General features: G+C 43.6%; 1 protein-coding gene across 4 annotated transcripts in view; it reads right to left on the reverse strand.

Annotated features, from left to right (window-relative positions):
- ADAMTS12 (ADAM metallopeptidase with thrombospondin type 1 motif 12) overlaps window positions 1–24,836 on the reverse strand; it is a 290,866-nt gene that overhangs the window by 58,721 nt on the left and 207,309 nt on the right. For 3 of the 4 annotated variants that reach the window (XM_004738060.3, XM_004738059.3, XM_045079456.1), the window contains 4 exons: window positions 22,849–22,982; window positions 13,212–13,332; window positions 3,416–3,660; window positions 1,515–1,653 (listed from right to left, as the gene is read on the reverse strand). In XM_004738060.3, the coding sequence (XP_004738117.2) occupies window positions 1,515–1,653; window positions 3,416–3,660; window positions 13,212–13,332; window positions 22,849–22,982 (639 nt within the window). Of the gene's footprint in view, window positions 1–1,514; window positions 1,654–3,415; window positions 3,661–13,211; window positions 13,333–22,841; window positions 22,983–24,836 lie in introns of those variants that run through there. The other variant, XM_045079457.1, reaches the window with a different exon arrangement.

Genomic DNA, 24,836 nt, shown 5'->3' on the forward strand with positions numbered 1-24,836 from the left:
TGAGTACAGAGCCCCACATACCTGACAGGCTTGGACTCTGCCCTCCCAGGCCTCAGTGAATTGCATCTAGCCTGCAGCAGAGAGAGCCACACAAATGTCCCTGTGCTTGTCCACAGTTCCTGCCTTCTCTCTGCAGTTGCTGTACCCAGAGGACTAAGGCCAACCAACAAAAGATGAGCAGAAATCATCTGTGTCACCACCAGGCCAAAGCCCCTAATAAGAGCCAGTCTGAGATGCCTCGGTGGCTGAGTGGGTTAAGCATCTGCCTTCGGCCCAGGTCATGATCCTGGGGTCCTTGGGACCGAGTCCTGCATCAGGCTCCCTGCTCATTGAGGAGCCTGTTTCTTCTTCTCCCTCTGCCCCTCCTTCTGCTCATGCTCTCTCTCTTTCAAATAAATAAATAAATAAAATCTAAAAAAAAAAAAAAAAGGAGCCAGTCTGCTTCTTCCAATTCTTTCTACTCCTGCAGGGCACACTGGCAGCCACTCCTTTCAGATATCTTAGCTCCGAGATGAAGCCGGGCCACCCAACCTGCACCAGACTTAAAATGGGTTAAAAATAAACCCACATTGTGTTGAATTCCTGAGATTTTGATTTCTTTGTTCTGGTAGCAGAACTCAGTCCATCCTGGGCTCCTGGATGGCTTAGTTGGTTAAGCATTTGACTCTTGATTCGGCTCAGGTTGTGATCTCAAGGGTGGTGAGATCAGGCTCCACCTTGGGCTCTGAGCTCTGTGGGGATCCTGCTTAAGATTTTTTCTCTCCCTCTCTCATAAATAAATAAATATTTTTTTAAAAAAACCCCAAAACCAAAACAAAAACACAAAGAACTTATTCCATCTTGACATACTTAACAGCAAGGAATCTCTCCAGTGCTCAATTTTATCAGAAAACTACTGTCCTCATAGATACAAATACTCCGTAAACTGGGGGCGGAACAAAGAGCAGTGGGTGGGAGTTGGGAGAGTTTCTCATGGTTCGGGTTTGGCCATGTTTATCGAACGCCTCTGGGAGGGATGTTTGACTTTTGCAGAAATCAGATCCTCAACCAGGCTTTTAAATCTCTCTGTTTTGCTTTTTAGAACACATGTAATCCTGTGTTGTATGCTTGAAAGTTGCTAAGACAGCAGATCTTAAATGTCCTCACCACACACAACAAAGGTAACTATGTGCGGTGGTGGGCGTGGGACCTTATTGTGGTAAACATCTCACAATATACACATGGACCAAATCATCCAGTGGTAAATCTTAAACTTACACAATATTAGTGTCGCATACAGCTCAATAAAGCTGAAAACAAGACAAAACAAGATACAGAACACTTTTTTCAAACAGAACCTTCTATGAAGGACAGTATAAAGGGAAAACTGCCTCTGTCCTTAGACCATGACCAGCATATTTGTTCCCACAGAGGCCCCTGGGCCATGTTTGTGGAAGCCTACAGACCTCTCGGCACCCTTGGATGGCCCTTTGTGAAGAGGACAAGGACTTCCAGACAGAGCAGCTGCCACCCACCTGTCCCACACGTCACACTGCACTCAGTCCAATGGCCATACTGCCAGAAGTACACCAGTTTTCCCACGTCGTTGTCAAGGCCATCTTTCCGGATTGTGTACTCATACTTGATGCCGGGATTAGTCACCTGGAACAGAAGCTGAAAGGCAAAGGGGGGGGTGACATTCCTGTCATGACTTGATACTACAAAACACAGTTTAGTGACAACACCACAGAATGCCCATCCTCTTACAGTAGTGACGAAGGCATGCATTGGAGCAAAGGCCAATCCATGAACATATCACCACCTCCGCCTCCACACCCATCGACACATCTGTCTGTATCTGTATCTATCTAGATTCGTGTCTACATCTACCTATACCTCATCTCCACTCGATTATTTCTTGGCTGAATTCCCGGGGAGGTCTACTCTTACAGAAACTGCTCTGAGGGAATGGGGGGGGCGTCTTTTCCAACAACAGACTGGCGGGTCACCTTGCACCCTCGTGAACTTACTAAATTGGTGTTTACAGGTAAGTTACTTAATCACTTTGTGCCTTAGTTTCCCCATTAACAACGTGAGGATGATAACAGCATGACTGAAAGGGATGTTGTGAGAGTTAAATAAGTAAATAAATGTACAGTGATTCGCTATGAACAGAATAGTGCCTGGCAGGGAGCTAGCATTCTATAAATACTGATGCTTATTATTGTTGTTGCTGTTGTCTTATGACGCTCTTCTCCGGCTCTCAGGCTGGTTAGTTCCTTTAAAGCATATAGTTCTGGGGGTAAAATGGTCATGGGCTTTAGCCAAGTCATACCATTCTTGGAAGCTTCCCTCACTTCCCTCTCCCGTAGGCAATCAACTTATCACATGTTTATGTATTTCTTTTTAAAAGCTTTTATTTATTTACTTATTTTAGAGAGAGAAAGAAATGAGCAAGCATGCGAGCCAGGCAAGGAGCAGAAGGAGAGGGAAAGAATCCCAGGCAGACTCCACGCGAAGCACAGAGCCCCACGTGGGACCCATCTCACGTCTCTGAGATGACAACCTGAGCAGAAGCCAAGAGTCAGACACTCAACTGACTGAGCCATGCAGGTGCCCCTTACCACACATTTAAAATGGCTTCATTTTAAACTTACAGGTGATGGATTGGATGGTCCTTGGGATCAGGATTCCCGTATAGAAATCCTTACCACATCGGGGGTAAGATGTCTGGTTTCTAGACATTTATGACTCATAGCTGTCAAGCCTTCATCTCTGGTTTTTGTGAGTGCTCTGATCTCTGCCTCTGGAACCACCTCTCTCTTACTTCTGAATATGGTTAGATCTGACTCTCTCTTGGACCACTGGTCATCACCAACCGGCCTTGTCTCTTCTGCTATGATGATTTCACTCTTTCTCTATAGCTCCTTGCCAACATGTAAGATGAATCACCCATGCCTTTAAGGTGCACATATTACCTTATGACCCCATTCTCCTCTAAGAGCTTCACAAAATCAAACCTCCTGCCTATGAACAACCACATGATAACATATGAAAAAACCATGTCAGTCCAACACCACTGCCGGAAAGCTACCTGGAAACTCATGCCAGATGGACATCAACTGACAGTACCTTTTTTACACCTGAGAAACAATCACCCTCCAATAAACAGCCTATTTCAATCATACTGGAAGCTGAACTCCAAACTCCCAACTGATGACTTTTGGGGCCCCAGCACTTCATTTTTAGGGTTTCAGTAATTTCTAGGCAATAAAGGATTAACAGCACAAAGTAATGTCTTGCTTCCTCCCTGCTCCTTGTTAAAAGAAGTTTTATAAGTTCTTAATTAGTGTCTTATAGCAAACACCTTGGAAAAGAAAATCAGAAAGACCCTAAGTAATATACCTATCAGCAGTTCCCTTTGCTTCCACATTACCTGGATCCACACCGACTCATTGGTAGGACCCGTGGCCATCAGCTTCTCCAGGTCTCCTTTCCTGTCGTATTGGAATGTGGTCCCTGCCAGCTTGTAGTTCCCATTCCACTGGATAATGAACCCTCCATTGAGGTAATATTTTTGGGGGTCTTCACTCCTGATGGCCAAAAAGTTTCCAGCTCCCTCAAGTTCCATTACCCGTATGTCCCTTGCTCCTTTTGGAATCAGTCCGATGTCAACATAACCTAAGGAAAGAAGACACAGTAATGAAAGCGGCACACTGGCTTAGCTGAACACTACCTATTTCTGACCCATCGTTCATCCTCATTGTTGAGCACGCTTGCTTGCATTCCTCCTGGGTGGTCACTGGAATGCGCAGATGCACTAGACACAGTGAATTTTAAAGAGCTTGGCTGGGAGCCGAATTCCCAGGAGCTCTGTGACTAGGTGTACACACGGTTTTGGGAGAAGAGGTGAAATAAAGGCAGACTTGACTCTAAAGAGTTTGTGGTTGATCTAGCATTGACTTTTCTGTGATTTTAAGTTGATAGTTCAAAAATATACAGCCTAACTAGTTTCCCATTAGCATTTTTACTTCCCCATTTGCTGCTGCTATCAGATGAATCTTCTTGAACCCTGTATTGGATGTGCCCTTCTGCTCATGCATTCCCCACTGCCTGCAAATTAAAGATAGACTCTTAGAAATAATCTAATCATAGCTTAAATTCATTAAGAGAATCCCTGAGGGAATCTTGGATCATCTGCCACCTGGCGCTCTTGAATATAGCTACTGATGAGAAACTCTGCTCTGACCACAGCTTTTTGTATCGCTGGACAATTCTGTTCATTAAATGGGTTTTTTTCTTTTTTTTTTATGTTTTGCTAAAATATGAACTTACATTCTACTTTCCTGACAAAGCACAGAGGGTGTCCACTTAAAGATGATGATCAAGTCGAGCTATTGTCCTACCCTCATTTACTGGATGTCACGGCAGGAGACATACTGGGGACAAAAGGAATGAACACATAATGCTCTCCTCCCTTTGGCAGACTCTATGCTAAGCACTTCAGGCATTTATCCTATTTGTGCTTCTTAAGAACCACCACCTCATCAGTGCAATGGAATGGAAAAAAACATGTGAACGTGCCAGGGCAAGGGGGTCAGAACACATGAGTCCCAGTTTCTGCATCACCTTCAATGAGCTCTATGGTGTTCACTGACTTATTTAACTTCTTTAAATGTCCTCTGCACCATGAAGAGGCTCCAGTGAGATGTCTGATATCCCTCATAACTCCAATATTCAATTATTTTTCTTTTCTAAGCAGAACATTCTTTGTTCTTTTAACCTTTCCATACAAATGTTGGCTTTAAGACCCTGATCATCCTGGTCATTTTGCACTGGAGACACACTAGGTTTTTCAGCCACAAGCAAACCTTCATCTCTGTCACCTGAAAGTGACTTGACTGTTTCTTCTCCCTCAGACACTACAGTAACGGGGGGTGCTGGGAGCTCAGATCCTAGGGCTGGCCGGCAGGTACGACTGGCTCAGAAGCTCAGGAGTCACATCCTCTGCTCTGTTTCTCAAACTGGAAGCTCCCATCCAGCAAGACCAAAATGCAGGTCTCATAGTATTTGATTAAATTGCATGTGGCCCTCACAATACTTGCCTGAGATGGCTGATTAAAACTACAATTTTTTAAAAATAATTTTATTTATTTATTTGAGAGAGAGAGAGAGAGAGAATGTGAGCAGGGAGGGGCAGAGGGAGAGGGAGAAAGAATCTGAAGCAGATTCTGAGCTGAGCATGGAGCCCAATGCAAGACTCAATCTCACAACCCTGAGATCATGACCTGAGCTGAAACCAAGAGTCGGATGCTCAACAAACTGTGCCACCCAAGTGCCCTAAAAGTACAAATTTATAATGATCTCAGGGAAACTATTTATCACATGTCAAGAGGCTAATCCAATTTTCTGAAATGCTTTGGAGTGTTGCAACCTGCAGTCGCTTTCTGACTTGGGATGTCCCCTGCCTTCTCATAGCAGAACTCATGCAAGTAGATCTACTGGCATCACCTTTGTTTACAAACAGCAAAACAACCCCCCCCCAAAAAAAAACAATGAGAACTAAATGGAAAAAAAATCCAAAAGACTTTTGTTTTTTATCTTTCACTTAAGAGAGAAAATCCAAAATGAGAAATGTTTATCGTGGCAGATTCTCCCAAATTCGAAGTGGAGGTACATCAGATTAGATTAAAGATTTCGGTGAATCTAAGTGCTGCTTCTGAACAGATGTAAACTGAGGCAGATTTAGCTGTGATCAAAAGTAATGCATATTTATAATTCATATTTGTAAAAGAATATCTAGGGGGAAGTGAAAAGATAAAATTATAGCAATTTGGAGTTAAAAAGAACCATGATGTACCACCAGACTCCTTTGCACATAATAAGAAAAACCACACTTGAGAAGTGTATAAAATGAAAAATAAAAATTTCAATTTTCCTTCCTTCCCCATCCTATGTTCCAAAGATCATTACAGTTAATAGTTTATTGGATTCTCTTCTAAAACTTTTGCTTGCATACATAAAGCACATATACACATAACTTTTTAAACCAGTGGGATCGTGTTACATGAACTATTCCAAGGTACTGCTTTCTGGATTTAATATACCTTACATATCTTTCCATAGTTTTGGAGCATTTCAACAACTGCAAAAATAACATAAACCCAGTTATTTAACCAATCTGCTATTAATGGGTATTTAATTGGAAACAAATGGCCACAAAGATTTTGCTTACTAAATGAGAAAACTGAGTTCGCAAGAGAGGAAGGTATCTATGCTACATCACATACCTAGGTGGAAAGTACATATATGTATATCTAAGGTTTGCTAACCAATTCTTAAAATAGCATTTTTAATAAAAAATGTGGTTGGTAGAAAGAGATTTTAAAAATCCCCCTGAGTATCCTACCCTTAACGGTCTTCTTTATAGAAATGAGAATCCTATTAAAAAGTAAGTGTAGAAAGCTGGGGTACCTGGGTGGCCCTTTGGGTTAAGCCTCGCCTTTGGCTCAGTTCATGGGCTCACGGTCCTGGGGTCGAGCCCCACATCAGGCTCTCTGCTCAATGGCGAGCCTGCTTCCTCCTCTCTCTCTAACTGCCTCTCTGCCTACTTGTGATCTCTCTCTCTCTCTCTCTGTCAAATAAATGAATAAAATCTTAAAAAGATAAAAGTAAGGGTAGAAAGTTACTGAGACATTTATTCTGTGTCAAAAGAAGGCTTTCCAGGGTTAGTCAGATTATATCCAATGTGTTAAGAATGGTGAATTTTTCATTCAGAAAATCACTTCTTTCCCACCTTCCCTAGGAAACATTCGTCATTTGCACCAGTACGGGGGCAATACTGGGAAAACTGGGGGAAGTAGGGAAATGTTAATCTTGACCTCAAAGAAGGCATCTGGGCCCATGGAGACTCATGTGGAGAAAACATCCCATCACTGAGTCCTGAGCCCCTTGAGTTGAAAGAATACTCAGGGCCTCTGGGGCCGGGGCAGAAGACTGGCCTTGCTTCAGAATTATCGTTAAGAGCTGAAATAGATTATTGGGGCTAAAGTGCATCTTATCCAGCTGTCCTTTGTAATTCACAAAAAAGGATTTACCTGATAGCATATTTGGTTTCCAGTCACTTCTAATAAAAATGTGTTCACAAAGAGGTCATACTATTAACCCCAGACATCTTTTTAAAGCTCATCTTTTTAAAGGAGATTGATGCTGTCAGATCACAGTGAACAAAACAATCCTCACTGCAGGGCCAAATCTCATAGTTTAATGTGAGGAGGCTCCTGGGCAAGGCCCATCTCTCCCCTGATGCTTGTCTTGACAGCAAAGACACGTCAATGTCAAGTTCAGGTACGACCCTGCATTTGACCCCCTCCCAAATCAGAGTGAGGAAGAACTACGTACACATAAATGTGCCCATTAGATCTTTTGAGAAGTCCAAGTGCCTTGTCCTAGATTACGAGTTTTAGCTTCAGTTATTTTAAAAAGCAAGTTTTAGGGGCACCGAAACCTTGGCACACACAATGAGCAACCACAACCCACCTGCTAGAGGCTGGAGGAAAGGAAACGTAGGAGAGGGAACAGATGTTGACAGGGGCTTCCTGACCCTAAATGCTTCTGGGACAAAGGATGGCAGCCCTGAGGTCTCTTGATAGGAAAACTGTCCAGTAGAATGCCTATGCCTCCCCTTCCCTTCCTGTTCCTTCCAGCCTAGGCTTTCCTAGAAAACTTGATCTAAGACGGTTTCCACGTGAGGTGATATTCTGGTTTCAAGGAAGCCACATCCCTTCTTCTTATGATGCATTACCTTCTACCTCAGACTTCTTCGGAAATGTTTTCTTATGAGATTCTCATCCAGTCTCTGTGGACTCACCTCCTAGCCCGCAGCTTCCCTGTCCCAGGCAGTTGTGTATGTTGTTGGCAAACCAGTCATCTATGACACTGACCTCCTCGTGTCATTCACCCATCTAAAATCACAGAGTGGGACTTATTCTCTCTTAAGCCAACAGCAAACTTGAAACTGTTGTCAATTCCTAACTCTAGGTGAACCAAATCCAGCCAAGTAGATCAGCGGCAGAGACTAGGAAGCTACAGTTGGAAGAATGAAGGATGTAAACACACAGGCTTGGGAAGTGGGTGGATATCTGGGTGGTCAGGTTCGAGCAGAATCCTAGGCAGTTGCTTTTCTCACACATTCCAGGAATCTCCTGAAGATGTGGATACTGGCAGCAGCACATTCTGCTTATGGTTGAATAAAGGATGTAGGAACCGAGGCTGGCAGTTTGGGCAGTGAGTTAAGTGATACAATCACCTGTATCAGGGTTCCAGGGCACTCAGAGAATGGGAGCCTTTGTTCCCAGCAACAGAGGAAAGTAGCCAATATGAGCAAGATCAGGACCTGGTTTAGTGATCACTGGGTCTGGCGTTAGTCAAGTCTGGAGACACCAAGCAAGGACAGAGGAGTCCAGAGTAGTAGTTTTAAGAAGTTGGTGAATTAGTTCAAGAGGCTAAAAACTGTCAGGTTTTAACATTTAAGACCAAGAGAGATGAGTCATATAGAATCGAGGAAATTAGGCAATGGTGGGGGAGGGAACAGGGCTGAGGAACTGGACAACAATGGGTCAGTGTTCTAGGCCAAAAAGAATGGGCTACAAGAGTTCGGGATGAAGGTCAAGGTATGGGTAACAAGCCCAGGGTGCCCTTAAAAGAACACAGCTTAATGCTCTACCAACTTCCTTCTGAACAAGGCTCCTCATTTAAATTCTGCCTAAGGGTCACATGGCAGAATGGGGCCCAGGCCTGTTACCTTACCTGGTTGGAGTAAGGCAGGGAAGGCAGTGGAGGGAGTGCTTGTCTTATTTGTCATTCTATCCTCCATGCCAAGCACACAATAGGTACTCCACATTTCTCAAATAATAGAGTGAATGGCTAAATGAATGAGTGATGATATCTGTACGTAGTTCACTGTATTCTGGACCTAAGTTCTTTAATTCCAGATACTTCTCCTCATGGTAACCATGGCACTATCCCAAGATGGCAATTCTTTTTTCTTTCTCCAAGAGAGGAAATGGAAGCTATCCCGGAGAGTCTGCAAGAAAGTGGGCCTTATGTTCCCCATGTGTGACACTAACTGAAAGGGGCGATGCTATCATGTGGTGCCCAGCACTGAGTTTACTGAATGAGGTCCTCTTCACAGGGTAGACAGGGACTGAGTAGTTGGGATAGCCCAAGGAAGCCATGGATAAATACAGCTCTGGGAGACTCTGCCAAACCTCAACTTTTAGATATCAACAAACAAACGATCAGCCTTAGGGCTAAAGGTTGGAAGAAGATATAAAATACAAGCCAGGGTTGAAAGGGGCCTCAGAAATGGAGGTCCAAAGGGGTGACTTCCCCATGGCCAATGGTAATCTGGATCAGCACCTGGTCTCTTGTCTCCCAGCCTATTTTAATTCCACATCATTCATCATCCTCTCTGTTTCTTAGGAGCACTCACAAAAAAAACCAAAATAGCAACAACAACATAGGGCCATGAAAAAAGGTCTTGGCTAGTATTTCATACTTCCATCATCAAAGGCAAGAGCAGTCAGAGAGGAGGAGAAGCTGGATCTGACCACTATGTGCATCTCTAATGCAGACTTACCACTTAAACTCTTGTCTTCAACCCCTCTGTTAAAAGAAACTATAAGCCCAAGTCAACGGAAGGAAGGAGAACTGAAACAGACACATGCAAGGTTTAAAAAAGTTTCGGATTCTTCTAGGTGACTGACTACATGACTACATGTTCCCATTATTTCCTAGTCACAGAGATGATCTTGCCTCGAGTACTAATTGTATCTGTTGCCCAAGTTCATTGTTTTTCTGGTGTTGTCTGATGGTTGCCAACTTCCGGGCTTTCTTTCAAGGTCATGGCCGTGACAACAAGTCTCTAGAGATCTGACACGTAAGTACTGGGATAAAAAAGCCATCTCTAACCAAGCCCCCACGTAACTGACTGCAAAATCATACTTGCTCTGGAAGAATCTTCTGTCAGGGCTCACCACATGTCACAGACTCCCGAAGGCAAATGTGGTGCCCGGACCAGGGAGACAAAGTGACAGTGTGAGTCCCCCAAGCCAATCACCACCACCCACCGAAGAAACCACGGTTCTTCTTTTTTATTTTTATTTTTTTTTTTTTTAAAGAAACCACAGTTCTGGGTGGAGATGCAAGGAAAAAGGAATACTTCAGAATATGTGTAAGAAGGGGAAAACTAAGCTTTATGTCTTTGGGCTACAATCAGCAAGTGACCCAAACCCAGTATTACAACATTGGGTTTACAATAATTATGATTACAATATTGTACCAGTTCATGTTAAAAGAGTAAAAACAAAAAAACCCCAGAACTACAACAGCAGGACAACACAGAGGAAAAAATATCCAATATCCCACCAACATATGTGTCACACGGTTAATGATTGGTCTCCTTTATTGTCAAAGGGATACGGAATCAACCGTAAGAAAACCTTTTTTCATTTGAAAATGAAAAAAGGTTTTCTTACGGTTGATTCCGTATCCCTTTGACAATAAAGGAGACCAATACTTTATATGAGCGCTTACTGAATACCTCCTACAGATCGAAATCATGTTTGCTGACTTGGGGTGGGGCAGGGTGGTGACAAAGCCTAAAAGACAATTCAGCCCTTGGTTTTTAAGTGCACTGGAGAGAAAGAACACAATGTAAGGAGAAAGGCGGCCACGTGTAAATACACAGAGAAAACAACTAACTATGCCTTGGGTGTCTTCAGAAAGAGGATGTTAAGTCCCCTCTTTTGACTTTGGCCTTTGGGTTAATCAATCTACCCAGAGCCATCTCACTCCATTTCCTGGAGTTTTGTGTTACTTCTGGGTTTCATTCTCACCGTGGAGTGGTGGCAGTCAGGGTCTTTGTTTTTTAAGGTTTTTTGGTTTTTTTCTGGGTTTTGGGTTTGTTTTTGTTTTTGTTTTTGTTTTTCTTCAGCCAGGGTCTGTGTAATGTACCTGGCTTCATCAGGCACACAGCAAAGGTGGGATCTGCCCAGTGGGTGAAAGGAACACAGATGCTCCCTCTGGGGGTTAACAGAGTCCAGAGTGAGATCTGGCTGGATTTCCTCACAGTGCTGGAGGCAGCATGGCCTCTCTCACAGTGCTGGAGGCTTGAGGCTCTCTCAAGACACACAGGGTCTGAAGTTGACATCCCTCCCTGGGTACCAAGGGCCATCAGAAGCTCTCTGGGAAGCAAATGGGAGAAGGAGAACTGAAAACCAAAGGCACAAGGGAGCCCCGTGCTGGGCATGTGCACAGGGTCTCTAAGGCAGTGGTGGGGGTGGAAGTGTGGCTCAAGATGCTTCTGGGCTTTTCCCTCCCAAGAAACCAGAGTAAAGTCAAGAATCCAGAACTAAAGCCCAGTTTCCTAAAGGCTTAGCTAATTAAAAGGTTAAGTGATGAAGATTCAAGAATGAAAAATGCTTTTCAAAGGAGTTACCATAATGTTAGGAGCATAGGGTCTCTGAGGTCAGAGATGAACCCCCCACCCACTAACAAATACTACGGAGCTCAAATATAGAAATGTGATTTTAAGGATGACTTTATAATCCAAGTAAATGAGGTCACATTTAAATAACAAAATATTTACATATCAACTTTATAAATAATATGGAATAAATATTAGCTATCATAGGATGCTTGAGGAAACACTGAGTTATCATTCACATTCCCGGTAAGTAACGCAAAGGGATATGTTTCATGCATACCAAGCCATCGAATAGATAGACATAAAATTCAATCCTTCAGTGATAATTAAGCATTTCACTTTACAGTTTAACCTTATCAATTCAATAGTCAAAGATCAAAAAATAGGGACAAAATTAGACAAATTCAGGTCATCCACTGTGATGTGTCCCAGGGACCAACAGGGCACCTAATCAATGAACACGACACTCGAGGACATACTTAGTAGCTTTGTCCTGGGTGGCAGGCATGACTAAAAGAGAGGCACTGCTTTGTTGGGACCGAGGAAAAGGGCAGCCCACTGTATCTGGGAGTCCCCATCACTCCTGCCCTGGGTAAAACTCCAGTGTAGATGAGGCTCCTCTCCTTGGGCCCTACCTGGGGAGTGCACAGTGTACTCCCTACTCCCAGCACCTGCATTTCTTCGGAGAATTAACAACCTAACTGCCCCTCCCCAAAGCAGCCTCAAGCTGTGACCTGAGGGAGCTGGCATATCTCGTCTTGGCTCCTTCACCCCTTGGGTGGGAAAATTCCAATGTATGATGTCTACACTGGCTCCTGTATGATGGTCACTGGCTTCATGATGCACCCTTCCTTGGCTCTCCTCCTGCCCCATTTCACTTTTTGGATGTCCTACTGATGTTTTCCAGGATCTCCCAACCCGCAAATAAGCTCCTGGTTCCCGAATTCTTGTCTTAGGGTATTTCTCAGGGAGCCTAAACTGTGATACTCCTCTGAGTTGTCTTCATCATCTCCGGGCCTCACTTGTCCTCCTCCCAAGACCCATCTGGCTACCAATCACTGCCGATGCCAAAGGACCAGCAGTTTTACCTGAAGACAAATATGCAGGGGTCACAGCAGATTCGGGGTAGCAGAGTTATTTGTTCCCGAGGATTATTAGTAGGCCAGAGTTGCACAAAGAAGAAACCTTGCAGAAGGTCATCATGGGAAAGGAACAGCAGAGCATGGGTCAGGAGGGGACATCAGGTGGCAGTCGCCAGCTGGGGCACCACAGTGAGGGAGGGGTTGGGATGCCCTTACTGGGAGAGATGGGGAAGTAGAATAAGCCCAGGCCCCCTTGCCTGGCCTCTCCTGTGTCCCTGAAGGTGCACCCTGAGCCTTCTGCCTTGAAGCCCACCACCAGCTTCTCTGCCCTCTCCCTTAGAGCCCACCCTCTGTCAGTGCCCTTTGGGGTCAACTTTTGATCTCTGTGTCCCCCAGTTCGAGGTCCATGCCTATGCCACTGGCTTTCAGTCCTGGATGACACTCACTCCCTTTCCCAGAGACAGCCCCCGTGCAGTGGGAGACTTTCTGTAAGTGCTGAGAGATCAGCCCGAGCCCGAAAACTGTCCAGGAGCCCTTATCCCCTTGTCGCGAAGAGTACATCCCTGTGGAGTTCTTCGAAAGTTACAATCTGCTTTAAAACACAACCATCCATCTTGCTCTCCATTCTCAGCCCCCTGCCACACTGAATATTTGTTTGTTACCAGATCCTTCTTTCTGTTTAAACATCTTCTTCACAGTCTGGCAGGCAGAGCCGTCCCCGAGGCACACACCGCAGCGATCCTCTGTGGCGTTGGAGCCGATCTCATAGTCACAGCCGACCACCTGTGGGGAAGAGAGGCTGCAGGTGACCGACACGGACGGGGACACCACACCTCCCTTCTCCTTTTCCCCTTCGCTCTTGATGAGATCTGGGCTGGGGACAGATACAGAGACAAATGGGGTGAGCCAGAGGAGGAAACACAGCGTCCACTGATTGTAAAGGAACCACCTGGTTAGAGGGGAAAGACGGACACACTGAGTGGGTTCCCAGTTTCTCCTGAGTCCCAGGCAGAACTGAACACAGTTCCAAATAGTTAACATGGAGAATGTCTTGGAATCAGAGTTGCTAGAACAGTATATCCCCTTCTGATGTGCAAACCTCCTGCCCCTTTGTCTTCAGTGAGTTCCCAGGAATGACACGAGTTCCTCTGCCTGTAATACAGTGGTGGTTCAATCCCTCTATGGGCCTCACTGGTGTGCTCTCTGCTTCTTGTCTGAGCACAACCGGCGACCCGGCAGCCACCGAGGAGTGGGCTCAATGTTGAGACTCCTTCAGTCCCACAGGATATGACATCTCTGACCTGCGGACCACCATCAGATGCTTGGGAGCCCCCTAAGCCCCCTAAGACCCCTTGACATTTCACATGTAGCTGAACCCCAGCCACCGTGAGCTAGGAGCTAGGAGCTAGGAGCTAGGAGCCGAGACTGACTTCACCCTGCTCTGGACCCTGCTCTGCCCATCGGCCCTTCTCCCTCACCTTCTTTCCCTCACCATGAGCTCTTCTCCTCAGCCAATTCTTTCCCACCTGAAAATCCCCAGGCTGGAAAAGGGGGGCAGTTAAACTGGGGTGTTCAGTAGCATCAGATACCAAAAAGTTATGACACATAGACGGAAAGTCATGAAACACTTGAGCCTCCGCCAGAGGTCTTGGTTACTTGCTCTCTGGCAACAGAGGGAGGGAACCTGGACCATATCCTACTAGTCAGACATCTCCTTGAGAAGAATTGTGCCTAGGCAGTTGTTTTTTTTTTCCTCCTTCAAACATAATTTCCTTCCTTGATTTATTTTTCATATTTCTAAGTTTGTGTTTTCGTTCCAGGAGAATTTCAGGCGTACACCATAGTGACTGGGCACCTCCACAGGGCAGCCAGTACCCGTCACATTTCCTTTCTTGTTTTAGCTCCAATTCCAATCCGCTGAAAGGAAGAACAGTTTGAATTTTTAAATACACCTTCCCTTCACCAGCCAAACAGAGAATTAATGGCTAGTGACAGGAAATACCTCCATTCCTCAAACTAACTCTCTCGTCAGCTCTGAGGATTGTGCTACTTGACCCAGTTGGGAAAAAATAAAGTGCTAAGAGATCAAAAAATTACTCATGCTAATCACAAGAAAGAGAAACTGTCAGGATGTGTACTCGGTCATAAGTAAAACATCAGCTCTTCAATGCGCCATGTTTTCAGCAGGCTGGAGCATATGCTGATGAGCTGATTTGTACACATCGCAGCCCCGGAGACCTTCGTTCCTTCATCGATTTGGGATGAGCCAGGATATCGACCCTGAGACACAGGAACATTAAAGTGTCCTTTCAAATCTCTACCAAAAGAGGATAGATACAAATGGGAAGAATAACATTAAGAAAGCCAGGAAAACAAACATGCTGGGCTCATCTCTCTTCTTCAGCAGCATCTGCCCACGTACTTGGGGATGGAGGTGGGGGTCGGGGGATGGAGACCCCACAGAGAATGTCCCACAGGGTAGTCAAGGGGTTCTTGCAGAGACTAAAAACCCCACAGAAAATGTCCCATAGTGTAGTCAAGGGGTTCTTATAGAGACTTCACTCCAACTGCTTCTCCCGTCATTGGCCCCCAGCCCAAGCAACACTGAGTTCAATGTCTACCATGAGGCCTGGGAAGACATGAGCCGGTCATCCTTGCTGCACATAAAACAAAAGGGCTCCCAGGGAAAAACGAATAGATGTCACTCAGCTTTTCACATCCTATGCTCTGGCAAGGGACCCATGACAGTATCGTCTTTCCACCTTCAGCAGAATCAGAGGTGGCTTTCCTGCTGCCACTGAATGTGGCCAATGACTCCAGCCAGGATTTCCTCTGATGGGACTCCTCGTGTGCCCAACTGCCACTTCAGTGAGCAACATCAACAGAGAAATCCTTTAACTTTCCCATTATATAATTTCTTTCTTTAACAAACAGCTTTTTGGGGCACCTCAGTTGGTTACATTGGTTAAGCATCTGCCTTTGGCCCAGGTCATGATCCCGGGGGTCCTGGGGTCGAACCCCAGGTCCTGCTCTCTGCTTCTCCTTCTCCCTCTGCCTCCTGCTCACCCTGCTTGTGCTCTCTCTCTTTGTGTCAAATAAATAAATGAATCTTTAAAAAAGAATACCTAAGGAACTCCTGTGAGTCCCAGTTTCATCTTTAAAAAAATAAAATTAAAATTAAAAAATAAAAAACAGCTTGATTGAGGCATAGCAGACATAGAAAATACGGTACCAATGAAACGTAAACAACTTGATGAGTCTGGATTCACACAAGTAACTGTGAAACCAGCACTCTGGTCAAGGTTACAGTCATATCCCACCCCCAGATGTTTCCTTGTGACTCTGTGTGTGTGTGTTAAGAACTTCGAACGGGGGATCTAGGCTCTCAAACAATGTCTAGGCGCACAGTACAGCGTGTTAATCATTGGCACCACAGCCATAGGGATGCACAGGCCTTTGCGTCTTGCCTGACTGAAAATTTGTACTCAGTGAACAACAACTCTCCGTGGTTCCCTCCCCTCAGCTTTTGGCAATCCCTGCTTTATTCTTAGCTTTTATGAGTCTGCCTATTCTAGATTCTCGGGTAAATAGAATCCTGTGGAGCTCATTCTTCTGTGAGGGTCTTGTTCACTTAGCGCAACGTCCTCCAGGCTCAGCCCTACTGTCACAAATGGCAGGATTTCCCTTTTCTCAAAAGCTGGGATGGAACAAATTCTGTTGTATGGCTACAACACGGTACCGACCACATTTTATTTGTCCTTTCATCTGCTGATGGATGTTTGGGTTGTTTTAATTTCTTGGCTGTTGCAAATAATGCTGCAGTGAACGTGGGAGAGCAGACATTTCATCATTATCCTGATTTCAATTCTTTTGGATACACACCCAGAAATCCCATGTCTGGGTCTTCTGGTAGGTTCTATCTTTAATTTTTTGCGGGAACCTCCGTATTGTTTTCTATAATGGCTGCACGATTGTGCATTCCCACCAACAGTGAGCAGGGTCGCCCTTTCTCCACATCTTCGGCAACACCTATCTTTTGGTTTTTTGAAGGCAGCCATCCCAACAGGTGTGAGTGGTATCTTATGGTGGGTTTGATTAGTATTTCTGTGATGTTTAATACTGTTAAACACCTTTCCACATACCATTTCTATGCCTTCTCTGGAGAAATACCTATTCAGCTTGTTCTTTTAACCGGGTTATTTGTTTTCCTGTTCTTGAGTTGTTGGGAGTTTCTTACACATTCCAGATATTAGCTCCTTGTCATATATTTGGTTTTCAAATATTTTCTTTCACTCTGTAGATTTATGTCCTCTCTGTCAGAAGTGTATCATCCATTCTTAACCCTGACATTTGGCCTAAAGAGCACACTCTCTTGAATATTAGAGAATTCAGGTTCCAGGCTTTCTCCATGCCCCTGGCTCTGTGAGTGAATGCATACTACATATTCTTAGCAATTCTCATCTTTCCCCTATGAGTTAACACTGTTTTACTTTGTAAATTCTCAAAGGACTGAGAAGAACTAAAACACCAACTGGGGCCAAGACCCACTCCACCTGAAATGTCGTCTCTGCTCTTCACAGCCCCTTGGCAGAGGTCGACAAAGGAAGTCTGCCTGGTTCTGAGATGAGGCCCGTTCTTAGCCAGTGAAACTCCAAGTGTAATGATGGGCAGAGTTACGCTCACCTGAAAAGAACAGGTGAATGATACTGCCATTTGATAAAAAGGGACAGTAACAATAATGCTGTCCTCGCTCTAACATTGGGGGTTAGGATCTGGCATTCTGGAGGGAGATGTGCCCCAGACAAACTGCTAAGAGGATGTTCAGCAAATCACTGAAATGGCCAAAACAGCCAGAGAGAGCAAAGCAGGTTTGGGACAGTTTCTGAGAGAAACCAGCGAGGGGGCACACTTAGGACAGGGAGCAAGACTACCAGGCAAGGTGGAGGACTACACGGGAATTCACACAGTTGAATTTCTTGAAAGAAGTTGCTATGGCTGATATCGAAGAGATTATTGCCTATGTTCTCCTCCAGGATTCTGATGGATTCCTGTCTCACATTGAGGTCTTTTATCCATTTTGAGTTTATCTTTGTGTACGGTGTAAGAGAATGGTCGAGTTTCATTCTTCTACATATAGCTGCCCAGTTTTCCCAGCACCATTTATTGAAGAGACTGTCTTTTTTCCAATGTATATTTTTTCCTGTTTTATCGAAGATTAATTGACCATAGAGTTGAGGGTCCATATCTGGGCTCTCTACTCTGTTCCACTGGTCTATGTGTCTGTGTTTATGCCAGTACCATGCTGTCTTGGTGATTACAGCTTTGTTGTAAACCTTGAAATCAGGTAACGTGATGCCCCCGTTTTATTTTTGTTTTTCAACATTTCCTTAGCAATTCGGGGTCTCTTCTGATTCCAAACAAATTTTAGGATTATTTGCTCCAGCTCTTTGAAGAATACTGGTGGAATTTTGATCGGAATAGCATTAAAAGTATAGATTGCTCTAGTCAGTATAGACATTTTAACAATGTTTAACAATGCCAGTACCATGCATTGTACTGGCATCCGATCCAAGAGCATGGAATGGTCTTCCATCTTTTTGTGTCTTCTTCAATTTCTTTCATGAGTGTTCTGTAGTTCCTCGAGTACAGATCCTTAACCTCTTTGGTTAGGTTTATTCCCAGGTATCTTATGGTTCTTGGTGCTATAGTAAATGGAATAGATTCTCTAATTTCCCTTTCTGTATTTTCATTATTAGTGTATAAGAAAGCCACTGATTTTTGTACATTGACTTTGTATCCTGCCACACTGCTGAATTGTTGTATGAGTTCTAGTAGTTTGGGGGTGGAGTCTTTTGGGTTTTCCATATAAAGAATCATGTCATCTGCAAAGAGAGAGAGTTTGACTTCTTCATTACCAATTTGTATACCTTTTATTTCTCTCTGTTGTCTGATTGCTGTTGCTAGGACTTCTAATACTATGTTGAACAAGAGTGGTGAGAGTGGGCATCCTTGTTGTGTTCCTGATCTCAATGGGAAGGATGCAAGCTTTTTCCCATTGAGGATGATATTTGCTGTGAGTCTTTCATAGATATATTTGATGAGGTTCAGGAATGTTCCCTCTATCCCTATACTTTGAAGCGTTTTAATCAAGAACGGATGCTGGATTTTGTCAAATGCTTTTTCTGCATCAATTGAGAGCACCATGTGGTTCTTCTCTCTTCTCGTATTAATTTGTTGTATCACATTGATTGACTTGCGAATGCTGAACCATCCTTGTAGCCCAGGGATGAATCCCACCTGGTCATGGTGGATAATCTTTTTAATGTGCTGTTGGATCCTGTTTGCTAGGATCTTGTTGAGAATCTTAGCATCCATATTCATCAGTGATATTGGTCTGAAATTCTCCTTTTTGGTAGGGTCTTTTCCTGGTTTGGGGATCAGGGTAATGCTGGCTTCATAGAAAGAGTCAGAAAGTTTTCCTTCTGCTTCAATTTTTTGAAACAGCTTCAGGAGAATAGGTATTATTTCTTCTTTGAAAGTTTGGTAGAATTCCCCAGGGAACCCATCAGGTCCTGGGCTCTTGTTTTTTGGGAGGTTTTTGATCACTGCTTCAATCTTGTTACTAGATATTGGTCTATTCAGGTTGTTAATTTCTTCCTGATTCAATTTTGGGAGTTTATAGTTTTCCAGGAATGCATCCATTTCATCTAGGTTGCTTAGCTTATTGGCATATAACTGTTGATAATAACTTCTGATGATTGTTTCTACTTCTTTGGTGTTCGTTGTGATCTCTCCCTTTTCATTCATAATTTTATGTATTTGAGCTTTCTCTCTTTTCTTTTGGATTAGTGTCGCCATTTCTATTCTAAGATGTATACAGTAGGTTGAGCATAAGAGCAAAAAAGGGTTGATCAGACCTACGATCCTGGGCTGAGAGGTGGACCAAAGGCTAAGAGAAGTCTGGGGACAGCCTGTGTGACAAATCAGGACATCTGGGCTGCTCGGGAAGAAGTTGAAGCCAGAGCCATGGGGATTGGTAGAAAAGGGGAGACAGAAGAACCTGAAATCAAGAGCTGGTTCTCAGGAGAAAGGACTGGGAGGGCAGGCGTGGGACTTCCTGCCCACAGGTTTGCAAGCTTACGCCATGCCATGCTTGTGATTAAAAACAGGAGATAGCCTGAAAAGTCTAAGTTTAAATTCATATCTTTGATAAACAAACTTAAAGAGTTTAGTACAACTCTTTTAAAAAAATGGGAGAAGGGCATCAATAGACAGTCACCTTCTAGAACAAATTCCATTCTGATCAAGGCCTGGTGACTCTCCTGACAACAGAATCTGCAAATCTAATGAGCCAAAATGATGGCAAATATCATCATTTCAAAATGGACTGTTAAGTATATGAATAAAAGCAAATTCAACAAATGTTTATGTGAAGGTGAGCAAACATATTTTCATACAAAGAAGGTGAATTAGATACTACAGTTTTTTTCTTATGATGTATCTTTTTATTTCAATATCTGATCAATGACCTTTGAAAAAACTGTAGTAAATGAGTAAGACAGCTAACAAAGCTGGAAGTAACCACAGCCTGGATCCTTGGAAGGTAAACTGAATTTAGGCTATTAAGGCAAATTTGACTTGACATAATGTTGAAGCTTAAAAACTTGCTCAGTGTGGTAAAAAGAGCAAGTGGGTAATTAAAGCTTCTAAAAAGTCCCAACTCATTTCCAAAAAGAGGAAGTCAAGCTGAGAGACTGTAGCCTCTTCTATTCAGCTCATTTAATTGGCTTCAAGAGAGGCACCCAAGATCCCTTGGGTTTTGTTCAGATCGCCCCCGAGAGGTGGATGCCAGTGGATGCTGCTGCCAATGGACCCTGCCAATCGTGGACTAAAACTAAGACTCAAAAAACAATGAGTTCATTAAATTCATTGTTGGCTCTGTTAAGTTATAGGTGGGAGGTATAAGCAATTACGAATAAAAAAGGGGGGGTTTAACCTACTGTTTCTGATAAAAGGAGGAGGGGGGCTCTGTATAACCTTAGTAGAGAAATACTGTTTTGGGGTAAATCACACTGGAGTCATTAAAAAAGTCTAGCAGCTGAAGGAGGGTATAGAACTGGCTTAAAAGTCAAAGATTTGACTTGTCTCCAAAGAAAAGGGGGGAATGTAAGGACCTATTTAGAAACTGTCCCTGCTCCCCTTCCCCCAGGGGATTTACAGGTAACAAAGTCCAGATACAAAGGTGGGTCAGGCCAGGTGGAGACATCCAATCAGTTGGGGGGCATGCATACTGTCTCCCTGGTTACCAAGGAGTATGCCCCCCCCTTTGGGAGCCCTTTTGGCGCCAATCCCAATCAAGGTGTAATAGGCTGATTCAAATGTCTACTAGGGTAAATTGTAACTCAACTGGTCACCTAGCATCACTGTGGAATTTCCTGTGTGTGTTACAATCTCATTGGCTACCTGTGCATGGCCAGACCTGACCGCATGGCCTTTGCCCTTAAAAGCTAGTCTGTGAAGTGGAGAGGGGTCGCTCTCTTTTGTAAGAGGTGCGGCCCCGAACGTTCAGTTAGATTCTTGATGCTTGGCGCAAAATAAAGCTTTGCTTGACCTTCAAAAACAAAAACAAAAAACAAAACAAAACAAAACAAAAAACGCAGTGTTCTCTGTCTTCTGCTAAAGATACCATTGCTGTGCTTGCAAAGGTATTCAGGTCTAACAGATCATTTTAACATCACATTCCTTTCACAGTGATTAAGGTCCTTAGCCCTAGCTGCATATGGCAATTACCTGGGAAATTTTCACAATGTCAGTGCCCAGACCCCGAATCCCAGAGGTTCTGAATCAACAGGTTTGAGATTGAGTCCGGACATCACCTGTCTTTAAAAGCTCTTTGGGTGATTCTAATAGGCAGCCAGGCCTGAGAACCTATTGTTCTGGATAGCAATGCTGCTGTTTTGGCCTGACTTAGCTAGATAAACCTCTTCCCACTCTGGAGAACAGATCTAACTTGAATATATATTAATTACTTTTGGCTCTTTATAACTACAGAGCTAATTGGTAAGGAGTCTGAACGAGAATTTCATCTGAGTTCTTAGAAATGTAGAGTGTGATTAGGACTAGCTTTTAACTCACTCATTCCCGGGAATTGTCATGTTGCCTCCTATATTTTGGTCACTCCTGGAATAAATCAATAGGCAACTTCACGGTGATAAACGTATCTTTTCAGGGTGCTGAACCCTTATGGGCAGGAGCCTTCTTCTGTGGCAGCAATTTAATCCAGTGGGGAAAAAAATTACAGTAAACATTTGTTGAAGAAACTAAAATGCATCAGAAACTTACTGTGTGCCAAGTCTCTGATATGTTAGGGGCTTAACATATACGTCTTTATTTGACCTATTTGACACTAACTAGGAAGATACATTAACATCCTAATTTTAAGAAAAAGAAACTGAGTCTCAGCAAAATTTCTTGAGTTATATGGTTGGTTCACAATGCCATCAAGTTCACATTCTAGAGCCTGAGACCTAACCACTGTACTTTCCTAAGAGCTAATTAGAACTTTCTATATAAATTTTCCTTCATTGATTAAAAACACCTTTTCTTTAAACTGACATTTTTATGCCCGGGTGTTGGGTCACAAACTTGTTCATCAAGTCCTTGCAAACTAAACTGTGAGTACCAGAGAGGAGTTCTTCAATGGGCTGCACACATAAAAACATGGACAAATCAGGTCTCTCTCATTTCCAAAAAGGCGGAGTTGATTAATGGAGTCAGTGTGGAAAAGTTAAATGGAAATCGGAAGATCTGGTTGAAAAGTTCCTATCAAGTCATCTCTCCTCTTACAGTAGATTATTCTGGTAATAAACGGAGAATTACATGTAAAAATGCTTTGCACAAAACACTATGCAAACTACTGTTAATTTCAGATTTTTCTCAAGTTTAAGTACTTTGCTAGTAAGTAACCAGTTAGTAATTTAATACCACAAAAATAATCAGGGTCAACTCTTCCTAATAATTCTTCCTTTAAGTTGTTGCTTCTTCAACTTGACCTATTCTATGCCTAAAATGACATCATAGAGCACATCAGTTAGTCAAGAAAGACCACAGCAGGAGTGAAAGCTTTCAATTCCAAACTGTTGACTCTGATCAAGACTTTCAAGTCCAGTCTCGCAGATCACATACTAAAAAAAGGACCACATGTCAAAGTCACAAAAGAAAGCTTAGAACATCTGACTTCCTGAATTAATAAAAACCATGATTTAATGAAGTTGTAGATTAAGGAAACATACCCAATACCTTACATATGCCATTAATACAGACATTTCTGCTGTTGCCACCTTCAAAGCAAGGGGTACCATCAATGACAGCATCCAGCATTTTCTCGGAAAACTGGCCATCTATGGGTCGGCAGTAGAGCTCACAAGGATGTGCTGGAGTGAAAAAGAGACAAACCCTTGCAAATTAGCTTTTTTAGCTCTGCACCGTTCCTACAGGATTCTTTTGTACTCACAATCCCCCACAAGTCGCTTATCTGGAGATTCCCATCTTTCACTCTCCCGTGACACATGTTGAAATGCAGGCTTTTTCTTTTTCTCCAGTTAAAGGGTTTTACAACGAATTAAATTGGGGAGATTGCTTTAAAATGCTATGCTCTTTGTTATAAACAATGTAACCTTTCAATCAAACATGGAACTGTGCTTATAAAATGAAGGTGCGGAGCCTCTGGGGCTAACCTAGAAAAGAAGCAATAGTAACCAGTGCTGCCAGACTCAAGAGAAGCATGGTGCCCACCCACCATCTGCTGCAAAGAAGCAGACCTCTAGGGAAGAGGCAGGCCCCTCCCCCAGGGCCAGCTCTCTACAACAACCGCCACCACAATCATGACCCCACCTCCAACAAATATTTTCCTTTATTCTCCTCAAGTTCAACAAGTGCCTGGACACAAATTTATAAACACAGAGAAATAGAAAGCCTGACTTCTTGCTGAAGCTGAAGCCAACGAGCTTACCGTAATGGTCTATCCCACCATGCTCTCTCCTCCCACGAATACATTCTAGGGTTCAATTTTCTATTCCTTTGTGAATGAGGATAGGGTGATTTCCAGCACAGGAACTGTTCTAAAGATTTACTTAATAAAATTAGAGTACCAGAAAAGATAGGTAACTTTGAAAACAAAAATTGCCTTAAAAATTTTAATAGGTAAAGGCACCTGAGTGGCTCAGTGGGTTAAAGCCTCTGCCTTCGGCTCAGATCATGATCTCGGGGTCCTGGAATCGAGCCCCGCATCGGGCACTCTGTTCAGCAGGGAGCCTGATTCCTCCTCTCTCTCTGCCTGCCTCTCTGCCTACTTGTGATCTCTATCTGTTAAGTAAGTAAATAAATAAATCTTTAACAAAAAAAAGCTTGAGAATGTCTTCTTCAGAAAGGTCCATCTTGGGAAGAATCTCGTTTGGATCTGTTTATTGGGATTGAACTTGAGTTTCTGGCAGATGTGACCAGCTGAGGGCTCAATGAGACCAGCCATGTGCCAAGGACCCACCCCGTGTGGATGCTGATACAAATACCCAGCTAACACAAAGCCTAGGTGTGGCTCCTCAAGAGTGCGATGATCCGTTTGGTAAAGAAATAAAAGCATAAAACACAAATATAACTAAGAGCAGAAGCTAGAGACAAACTTGAGACAGGGGTCAAGAACACCTTTTAAAGCTCAAGGGAGAGAAATAAAAGCAAAGAAAGAATACCGACTTATATTAAATAAAGAGCAATGGATAAGTTGTCTGAGAAAATGACAAAATCAAAATGAGTTGCAGAGATCACAGCACAAAGCACCAATGGAAAAGGGCCACAGGCCGGGGGTTGGGGGGCGGGTAGGGGGCAGGGACAAAGCAAGACGTGGGATGACTGTAAACCTTTATTCCTGGCAGTGTGATTAGCTCTGTCGCCACCTGAACTGGAGCAGAAGTACAAGAGGGAGCCACCGAGGCTCCGCTCTGCTCTCCTGGAGATGCAATCATCCATCCAGGTGGGCTGAGTCTGGAGAATCATTTCATGAAACCCTGGGTTATTAACTAGAAGGACAGAGGCAGGGAAAGCACTGTTAAATGAGAATTTGATTCGAGCTTTAGAATTTGGATTTGAGATACTGTGTTTGGACACATAAAGCAAAAAGGGAAAGCTGCTTAATAATAATTCTGCTGAATAAAGCTGCTGAATAATTCTGGAGCTTTTCTAAAGGAGTTATCTGTTGCAGCCTGCTGGGAAGGGCTGGGCCTCCAAGCACCTAG

The sequence above is a fragment of the Mustela putorius genome, unplaced genomic scaffold (assembly GCF_011764305.1).
Source record: "Mustela putorius furo isolate JIRA1106 unplaced genomic scaffold, ASM1176430v1.1 tig00000407_pilon_pilon_pilon, whole genome shotgun sequence".
In the NCBI taxonomy this organism is placed as follows: domain Eukaryota; kingdom Metazoa; phylum Chordata; class Mammalia; order Carnivora; family Mustelidae; genus Mustela; species Mustela putorius.